This window comes from Tachysurus vachellii, chromosome 3 (assembly GCF_030014155.1).
Source record: "Tachysurus vachellii isolate PV-2020 chromosome 3, HZAU_Pvac_v1, whole genome shotgun sequence".
Lineage (NCBI taxonomy): Eukaryota > Metazoa > Chordata > Actinopteri > Siluriformes > Bagridae > Tachysurus > Tachysurus vachellii.
In genome coordinates this window covers 769,364-780,085 of record NC_083462.1, presented here as the reverse complement: position 1 = coordinate 780,085, position 10,722 = coordinate 769,364, and the positions used below count along the sequence as shown (strand labels likewise).

The following is a 10,722-nucleotide window of genomic DNA, read 5'->3' as shown; positions in this document are numbered from 1 at the left end:
CAAATACACATTTTTATTTTCTCAGCATTAAGTTATAAATGTATTATTTTAGTAAGATTATTAAACCCTACATTGTACAGTGTATTGTTCACCTCTGGGTGAAAGTCTGTGCATTGTAGCATTATAGACTAAATCTTATTAATTTATTACTGAATGTATTGATGTTTTATGTACAGATTCATTACACAGGAACAGAAGAAGAAGTATGACCCCACCTCCTTTAAGTAAGTTAGACTGCATCTACACTTTCTGCATCATTAATGTTCCCAGTGTGATATCAATCGCCCGAGATTCATCAAGCTTCTTATCTATTATTATAGTTTTGGCCTTTCATTTGTTTTTGCCCTTTTTGCAAACACAAAATTGCCCTTTTTGGACCTCTGATGACCAACCTGTTAATTAAATTACATCAACCAATATAACTGAACTGATGTAGCTTAAGCACTGGATATCCCTGACCTGGTAGATAACCCATAGACAGCAGCCATTGTTCAGAAATCCAAGGTTTGTTAAGACCTTTAAATGGACAAGTATATTGTAAGTATGTTGGTCTTTCTAAATATGACACCAACTCAACACTTGGTGAAATGTTCCTTTTGCTCTTGGAAATTTAAATCAGCTAAAAGAATCTCTGTGGAGTTTTATATCGCAATTTTAATTTATTTCATCTTTTTATTGGGATATCGTAGCTTAGCGCTAAATGCTAACAATGTGGTGCATCTTTTTTATTCTCTGTTTTCAGTGTCAGACAGTGCTGCTTCTTTGCCAAAACTGAATTTGGTGATATGTGGAACTGATGCAGCTCAGAAGGTCTTCATATCAGATCTCATACTGGGACAGAGAGGACAGAGAGTGGAGTCCAGCTCAGTGTGTGAGATAAAGACAGGAGAAGTTTGTGGACACCTGGTCACGCTGGTGGAGCTGCCTGCTCTCTACAACACTACGCTCTCAGAACAGGAAGTGATGCATCAGACTCTACACTGTGTCTCTGCCTGTAATCCTGGAGTTCATGCTTTCTTCATCATTGTTCCTGAAGGTCTTCTCACTGATGAAGTTAAAGCAGAAATAGAGATGTTTCAGAGGATCTTCAGCTCCAGAGTTAATGATCACACCACATTCATCATCAACACAGAGAATGAACAGGATTTAGATGGAGTCACAAAAAGTCTGTTTAAAAGCTATATTCACATCTGGGGCACTACAGGGGCAGAACTTCTGAAGGCTGTTGAGCAGAATGTAACACACACTGGTGGAAGCTGCTACACAACAACCATGTACCTGGAGGCACAAGTGGAAACACAACTCAAATACAAAGCTCAGAATCAAGAACTCACACAAGTCATTGGTCAGTTAAAAAAAGAGACTGAAAATAAAAACCAAAGTAAGTACATGGATCATCATTTATACTGATCATAACTCCTGAATGTGATATATTTGGGTTATATTGATATAATGGAGGGTTGTTATGTAGAGTAGGACATGGTTTCTGCATTGTCCCACCTGAAGCAGTCCCTCACCTGTAGCCGGGTCACTGTGAGGTCTGAATGTATCAGAGTCCATCATTGGTGGGTCTCTTATCTGTGCTCTGTGGTTTTAAAATTAAATAACTTTATAAAATTAAATAAACTGAATAATTTACTTTTATAGAATGAAATTGTCTTTGATTGTTAAGTCTGACTAGGTCCCCTTTTAGACTTGATTACATTTTGGGAAACTTTGGCATTGCTGCAAACTGCACACTGATGTTGACCTGTTCACATGTTAGGACTCTGATGACCAACCTGTTAATTAAATTACATCAACCAATATAACTGAACTGATGTAGCTTAAGCACTGGATCTCCCTGACCTGGTAGATAACCCTTAGACAGCAGCCATTGTTCAGAAATCCAAGGTTTGTTAAGACCTTTAAATGGACAAGTATTAAATGTTGGTCTTGCTAAATATGACACCAACTCAACACTTAAGAGAAATTGTCTTTTTCCTCTTGGAAATTTAAATCAGTTAAAAATCTCTGTGGAGTTTTTATATATCATCATTTTAATGATCTTTTCATTCATAGCTATAAACTGTAATGATCCGTTGGGATGTGGTAGTTTAGTGGTTAATGTGTTGAACTACTTATGGGAAGGTCATGAGTTTGAATCCTGGGTCCACTAAGCTGCCACTGCTGGGCCCCTGAGCAAGGCCCTTAACCCTCAAATGCTCAGGTGTATAAATTGTAAGTCACTCTGGATAAGAGAGTCTGCTAAATGACAGAAATGTAGATGTGTAAAATCTGTTATGGATTTTTACATTATATCATATTAAATATCCTATGAACTATATTAAAGATTATATTGTATTTTTTTTCTTTTAAGAAACTGCCCTGGATTCTGAGGACCTAAGGATAGTGCTGTTGGGGAAGACTGGAGTTGGGAAGAGCGCATCAGGAAACACCATCCTGGGGAAAGATGTATTTAAAGAAGATGTTTCTGATGAATCAGTAACCAGTGTGTGTCAGAAAGAGACAGCAACAGTCGGTGGGAGACAGATTACTGTGATCGACACTCCAGGACTGTTTGACACTAATATTGATAATGAAGAGATCAGGAAAGAGATTGTTAAATGTATCTCAATGGTATCACCTGGTCCTCATGTGTTCCTGCTGACACTGAAAATAGGACAACGCCTCACAGAGGAGGAAACAAAAACAGTGGACTTGATTAAGGAAACTTTTGGTGAACAATCCAACATGTACATTATTGTGCTGTTCACGAGGGGCGATGAACTTAAAGCCAAAACCATCGAGCAGTACTTGGAAAATGCTGGGGAAAAGTTAAAGACTCTCTTATTTGAGTTTGATAAAAGATACCATGTTCTCAACAACAGTGATAAATCCAGCAACACCCAGGTCCTGACTCTACTGGATAAAATCCACTCAATGGTGACGGTGAATGGAGGAAGCTGCTACACTAATGAGATGTTCCAGAAGGTTGAAGAAACTCTAGAAGAAGAAAAAGAGAGAATCCTGAAAGAGAGAGAGGAGCAGATAGAGAGGGAGAAAGAAGAACTGAAGACCAAATATGAAGCTAATATGGAGGAAATGAGGAGAGAAATGCAAAAACTAAAAGAAAGACAAGAGGCAGAAGAGAGACAAAAAGAGGAACAATTTAAACAGAGAGAAGAACAAATAAAAAGAGAAATGACAGAAAGGGAACACAATCTTAGAGAATACTTCTGGAAGAGAAGAGAAGAAGATGACTTGAAGATGAAGGAAAAGATGCGAGACATAAACAGAGAAAGAGAGGAGAACAGGAAACAGTGGGAACGACAGAGAGAGGAAGATCAGAAACGGAGAGATCAGGAGGAGAAGGAAAGAAGGAGGAGGGAAGAAGAATGGAAGGAGCATCAGAGAAAGGAGAAGGAGAAGTTTAAAAGAGAAAAAGAAGAGATGGAAAATAATAAAGAGGAAGAATTAAAGAAACTGCAGAAGGAGTATGAAGAGAAGGCAGCAGAGGAAGACAGGAGAATAAGGGATTTAGAGGAGAAAATAAAGAATGCAGAGGAAAGTAAAAAGAAGGAACTCCAAGATCTAAAGTTATCTCAACAACGAGAGAGACAGCAGAGGATGAGGGAGGAGGAGGAGAAGAGAAAAGACCAGCAGGATAACTGGGAGAAAAGAATCACTGCTATGGAGGAAAAGTGGAGTTTAGAGCAGATCAGGAAAGAGAAACAATATGAAAGGGAAAGACAGAAAGAAAAGGAGGAGAACAATTTAAAAGAAAAGGAAAGAAAAGAGAAAGAAGAACAAGAAAGGAGAAGAATTGAGAATGAGGCAAATGATAAGATAAGAATGATGGAAGAACAGCTAAAGGTACAAAGAGAGGAAGATGAGAGAGAAAGAAAGAAAAAAGATGAAGAACACAAAAAGGAGATGGAAGAAAATCTACAGAAACAAAGGGAAGATTTCAGAAAAGAGAAAGAAGAACAAGAGAGAAAACACAATGCGAAGGAACAGAGAAATCTGTCCTTCATTCGAGAGCTACAGAAGAACCAGCTGGAGACTCTGAAGAGAGAGACTGAAGAAGCAGCAAGGAAACAAGCAGAGGAAGAATTTTCTGCTGAACCTCATAATAAAAACCTTGTAAATCAATTTATTCAGCATAAGAGACAACAGAAATTAAAGTGATAACAAAAACAGCTTGTAAATAATCATGAAAGCATTTTGTAAAGAAAGTTTTATGTAATGAAAGAATTTTGAGTTACTTAAACATCCTACAGTTAATATCCATCACTAGATGTCTTAAATAAGAGTGTTGTCATTGTAGTGATGTTTTATAATCACACACATTACTGAGAGTTCTGCAAACAATCTAAACTCTGCTCTCAGGGCATCTGCACTAGTACGAGCAATGATTTCATTTTAATTTAATGAGGGACTGTTTCTTAGATCAGTATGTTATGGTTCTGGAGTAATTTATGTACTACTACTACTACTATGCTGACGGTCGCGAAGCGACAATGTCTGTTTTCATTTCTTTTCTATGCTACCGCTGTTCTCCATTCGCTTCGCTGTTTTGACAGCTTAGCCCAGGATTCCAACTTGATGTTTCTCTGCTTCAGGTTTCTCTTGATGGTATCCTTATACCGCAGTCGAGGTCTACCTCTCTTCCTTTGGCCAACAGGTAGCTGTGAGAACAGGATCTGTTTAGGAAGTCTGTTGGGTGGCATCCTCATAAGGTGTCCAGTCCACCGAAGATTCTTTCTGATCAGGAGGTCTTCCATGGATGGCAGTCCTGTTTTATCCAATATTTCCTTGTTGGTCACCTTGTCCTTCCACGTTATCTTCAAGATGGACCGAAGATGCCGCATCATGAAGGCATGAAGCTTCTTCACATGGCGTCTGTACACTGTCCAGGATTCGGCTCCATACAAGAGCGTAGATATCACTACTGCTCTGTAGATCTTGCCTTTCACTTTCCTGGACACATGGTGGTTATTCCAGAGTCTCTGGCGCAGCCTGCCAAAGGATGCACTAGCCTTGGCCATTCTCCTCTGTAACTCAGCATCTATTCGTCCGTCTTTTGCAACTGTGCTTCCAAGGTAGGTGAATTCTGGGACAGAGTTAAGTTTGTTTCCATCTACCATAATATCCACTTCCTGGGTTCTTGAAGAGTTTGGTTGGTACAGTACTTCTGTTTTCTTGATGTTGATCTTTAGACCGAACTTCTTTGATGCATCAGAAAAAGCATTTATGATTCGTTGCATTTCTTGTGGAGAGTGGGCAAGTAGAGCACTGTCATCTGCGAACAGCAGTTCCCTAATCAGTACGAGGGTACTCTTGGTCCTTGCTTTGAAGTGTGTGGCATTGAAGAGGTCAGCGTCTTGTCTTGACTGAATATAGACACCATCTTTCATGCCCTGAAAAGCCTCTTCCAGCATTGCTGATAGGAATATGGAGAAGAGTGTCGGGGCCAGCACACAACCTTGTTTGACACCATTTGTAACATTAAAAGTCTCTGAGGACTCTCCTCCGTCACTGACATTTGCCTTCATCCCTGTGTGAAGAGATTCAATCATGGATGTAATCTTCTCAGGACATCCATACTTCCTCAGTAGTTTCCACAGTCCTGTCCTACCTACTGTATCAAAGGCTTTTGTAAAGTCAACAAATACCATGTACAGTGGCTGGTCCTGTTCTATGCACTTTTCTTGTAATTGTCTGAGACTGAAGATCATGTCAATGGTACTCCTGTTGGATCGGAATCCACACTGTGACTCTGGAACTACTTCTGGGGTGATGTGCTGGGAAAGTCTGTCAAGGAGGATCCTGGCAAAGACCTTGCCTGCAATAGACAGGAGAGAGATTCCTCTGTAGTTCCCACAATCTGTTCTGTCACCCTTCTTGTAGATGGTTACAATGGTGGCATCCTTCCATGCTTGCGGGACTGAGCCTTCATCCCATGCCTTGCATATCAGTTGGTGTAGCTTAGCAAGCAGATTGGTACCTCCGTGCTTCCATACTTCCGCAGGAATCCCATCTCCACCTGGTGCTCTGCCATCTTTCAGGCCTGCAATTGCTTTCCTCATCTCATCCATGGATGGAGTCTCATCAAGGCAAGTTTTGATGGTATGCTGCTGTATGTTGTCAAGGGCTTCAGTCTCAATCTCGCCCGGGACATTCAAAAGCTTCTGGAAGTGTTCACTCCATCTTGCTAGGACTCTCTTGTTGTCTGAGAAGATCTCCTGCCCGTCTGCTGACTTCAGTTGTACAGGTCCTTTTTTCTGGGGACCCCAGACTTCCTTGAGTCCACTGTAGAAGCTCTTCATGTCATTTCTATCCGCAGCTCCCTGTAGTTCTTCTGCTTTTCTGTCCCACCAGGCCGTCTTTAGGGAACGGGTGTGCTGTTGGAGTTGTCTACAGGCATCTTTGTAAGATGCAACAGTTGATCTGGTACTCCTGGTTTGCAGCACTTTCTGATGGGCTTGGTCTCTCTTGTTCAACAGTTGTAGTAGTTTCTGGTCGTCAGGATCAAACCAGTCTTGATGTCTTCTGTTGGGTTTGCCAAGAGACGTTTTTGTTGTGTTGTATACCACTTGTTGTAGGGCTGCCCATTCCTGGTCCACTGAAGATCTTTCCACTACTTCAAGTTTGTCGAGAGCATCGTTCATATCTCTTGCTAGACCCTCTCTTTGATCGATGGCTTTGAGTTTCGCTATATTGAGCTTGGATGGCTTCTTAGAACCTTGCTTGTTGTACTTTTGTCTAAGGTGAAATGCCACTTTTGATCTCAGCATCTGATGATCAGTCCAGCAATTTGCTCCACGCATGACTCGGGTATTGCAGAAGTCCATCTTATCCCTGCGCCTTGTTATGATGAAGTCTATCATGTGCCAATGTTTGGAGCGAGGATGCATCCATGTGGTCTTCCTGTCGTCCTTCTGCTTGAACATGGTGTTTGTCACTGTCAATTCAAATTCAGAGCACAGAGACAGTAGGAGCTCTCCATTGGAATTACATTTCCCAATTCCATGTTTTCCTAAGACCAATGGCCATTTGTCGTATTCACTCCCTATTCTGGCGTTGAAATCTCCCTTCAGGATAAGCTTGTCGGTGTGAGGGACTTGTCTGAGAGTATATGCTAACTGGCTGTAGAAGGCTTCTTTCTTTTCATCCGTGTTTGTCAATGTTGGAGCGTACACACTGATGATTGTAGCAGAGTTATCCTTTGCCAGTGGAAGCCGCATTGTCATGATCCTGTCGTTGATTGGTATTGGCGTCTCAGTCAGCTTTGATACAATGTCTTTTCTGATGGCGAAACCCACTCCCGCCTCTCTTTTCTCTCCATCAGGTTTGCCACTCCAGAAGAAAGTGTAATCCAAGTCGTTGAGACTGCCAGACTCTGGGAATCTTGTTTCACACAGGGCAGCGATGTCGATCCTGTACTTTGCGAGTTCCATTGCCACAAGTGCAGTGCGTCTTTCTGGTCTGTTGGCTTCATCTCGGTCAAGAAGTGTCCTGACATTCCACTGAGCAACTGTCAGATTCTTGGATCGTCTTCCTAGTCCATTTTTCACTGTCGACTGAAGATGATATCGAGCAGCGCGGTCCTTGGTAACCCGGGCGACGACCGATCCGGTATGGACTTTATTGCGGTTGTTCATGTCATGAAAACTGCTTGCAAGGAGTGTTGAAGTGTTGTTAGCTTTTGCAAGTTACTAGCAGCACTCTCTGGGGGAGTTATTAGTGGATCTACGCCGGCAAGAACATGTCGAGACAGGCGCAGACTAATATTCCCTGCAGCGGATGGCCAGAGGATTACGGGAGTTCCGTTCATCGACTGCCCTCGATGCCTCCACATTTGCATGTTTTCTGTCGGGGTTGTCTCCCTTAGCCTTTAGTTCTGACAAGGACCTGTCCCACAAGGCAGCGGAAGACTATGCAAGGCAGGGGCGTCTATGTCCCTGAGGTATTTTTTTTTTATTTATTTATTTTTATTATGTATACCCGCATACCCGCATACCCATAATTTATGTACTCCACAGTTATTACAACTTTGATAAGCATCTTTAATACACAGCTTGGTTTTATTAGTTGTCCATCATAGGTGATGATCTTCTAAAACCTTTTTGTTTTATACATTAGTGTTTTGCTGCCATTTTTGCTACTCTATTATTGTGTAAAAATATGTTTTATGGTTGCTTCTTTTTTCAATATTGAATTATATTGTCATTGGACGTGATTTACATTTATTTTCACTTAGCTAGCTAATCAGTTCAAATTATATTTGGCACAGTTGCTAATGAATCCAGCACCTAAACAAGCTAGCTAGCATTAAGAAACACTCAGGGTATGTGCAAGTTTTGACACAGTTTGGGATGAACTAGAACACTGTCATGATTCAGCCCGGACTTTTGGCCATGCGCTATTGTTGTTGTCACGTGTTTGCCCCGCCTTCGTCTGCTCCTCCCTGTTTCAACACCTGTTCCTTATTATGTCATTATCTTTCATTGTATTTAAGTAAGCCGCGTTGCTGAATGCAGTGCGGAATCATTAGTTATGTTTCCCCTCGTCATGTCTAGTCCTTGTTAAATGTCGTCATTTGTATTGTTTTAGTTATCGTCATTTTGTCTATGTCCTCTTTATTTATTAAACCCCCATCATTTGAAGCTATCCTGCGTACGGGTCTGTCTCCTTCCATCCTGGTTGTGACAGAATGATTCCACCTAAAGAACTCAGACCCAGTAGGATAGCTTCCAGCTCGGACCGGCTTTTTTATCTTCTCCCCCTGGACTGTTCCGCCAGTCCTTCGAGCCTTTTTTTTTTATTTTTTGCTGACATCGCTCCGCCCTTTTTCCGGTGAGGGATGCCGCTCCAGTTTTCGGTTCCGTCCGAGGCGGACGTCGCCTCACTTCCGTCGCGGAGGATGTCACCATTCAGTTTTTGCTCCTTTTTTGTTTTTTGGTGCCTTGCGGCATCGCTCCACCCTTTTTCTGGTGAAAAACATTGTATAAGAAGTTCTTACAAATACTGTATATATAAACTCCTATTATAGCAGAAGATGGAAGAAGTATTAAAATGTGGTGTGCAAAACAGCAATTGAGTGACCGTTTGTGTGTGTGTGTGTGTGTGTGTTTAGAAAAAGTTGAGAAGCCTGAGTGTTTGAGGGCAGAAAATATTGCACAGTCTGGCTGTGAGGCTTCGGTACTTTTTACAGAAGACAGTAAGGTGAAGAGTGTGTGTGTATATGTGTATTTGTATGTGTTAATGTGTGTCTGTGTGTATGTGTGTGTTAATGTGTCTTTGTGTGTGTATGTGGGTGTGTATGTGGGTGTGTATGTGTGTGTGTGTGTGTATATGTGTATTTGTGTGTATGTATGTGTGTGTGTGTGTGTGTGTGTGTGTGTGTGTGTGTGTGTATGTGTATTTGTGTGTATATGTGTGTATGTGTATTTGTGTGTATGTATGTCTGTGTGTATGTGTGTGTGTGTTTCTGTGTGTTTGTGTGTCTGTGTCTCTGTGTGTGTATGTGTATTTGTGTGTGTGTGTATGTGTATTTGTGTGTATGTGTGTGTGTATGTGTATCTCTGTGTATGTGTATCTCTGTGTATGTGTGTGTATGTATGTGTATCTCTGTGTATGTGTGTGTATGTGTATTTGTGTGTATGCATGTGTGTTTATGTGTGTGTGGTACAGCATTTTTGCTCATGTTCAGATACAGACAGAGCAGCTGAAATAGGACAGTAACCTGTATGAATTCACCAGGGGCTTAACACTTCTAATTATATTATTATTATTATTATTATTAGTAGTAGTAGTAGTAATATTAGTATTAGTATTATTGTTATTATTATTATTGTTAACAACAACAACAACAATAATAATAATAATAATACTTCGGGAATTAATTAAACTACTTAAAAAAAAATTACATTTAACCAGGGGCGGTTCTAGACCTTCTTTAGGGTGTCTCCAGCCCCCTGTCTGTGATCTCAGTCACCCTAAAACTAAAAGTATAATATTTACTTTCATAAATAAACAATAAAAATGACGTTAAAATGCAGGACGTGTCGTTGATGGGAAAGAAAATTATTTATCAGTTTGATCCATGAGTGATTTTTTTTACTTTGCTTTTACGCTCGTGCGTTGTAGTCTTTTAAAAGTGCGTCATCAGCTGTGTGCTTTATCTGAATGGAGAAGCACAGGGACGCGCAGCGTGCACGCGCAGTCAGAGATGGAGGCGTTATAACGTTAATCGGCGGAAAGAGGCCAACCAAAAGCAGTGAAATGTCACTATTCTTATTACCAGAGTTGTAGCACAAACAAAATATTAATGCAAACAATCCGTTCAATACTAAATAAAAATAACATTTATTGATTTGGTCTTTGTGAATATTAGTTTATTAATGACTACATTCATTAGACACACTGTTTGTAGAGAATGTACACACACATGAACTGATCTGATTCAAGACTGACATCATTACATCATACATAACATTTTGGTGTCCACTTGTGACATTTTAAATAATCCCATAACTTTTGGCTTACTGTGTAGTCATATAATATATAATATAAAACTCTTCTTGTTTTAAATTCTCACTGAGGACTAAAACCCCTAAAGATGAGACCCTAGAACTGCCCCTGTGTTTAGATGTTTATATGTATTTTTTCAATTTGCTGCCGTCTTCCGCATTATTCCGTTATAATGCTGTTAACTTCCTGCTTTCACTTTTGATT

General features: G+C 40.5%; 1 protein-coding gene across 1 annotated transcript in view; it reads left to right on the top strand.

Moving 5' to 3' along the window:
- LOC132842475 (GTPase IMAP family member 8-like) overlaps nt 1–4,420 on the top strand; it is a 5,454-nt gene extending 1,034 nt beyond the window's left edge. The window contains exons 2-4 of the mRNA XM_060865198.1: nt 177–224; nt 743–1,381; nt 2,360–4,420. Coding sequence (XP_060721181.1) covers nt 177–224; nt 743–1,381; nt 2,360–4,170 — 2,498 coding nt within the window. The 3' untranslated portion in view covers nt 4,171–4,420. The remainder of the gene's footprint in view (nt 1–176; nt 225–742; nt 1,382–2,359) is intronic.
- Nucleotides 4,421–10,722: the final 6,302 nt, after the last annotated feature.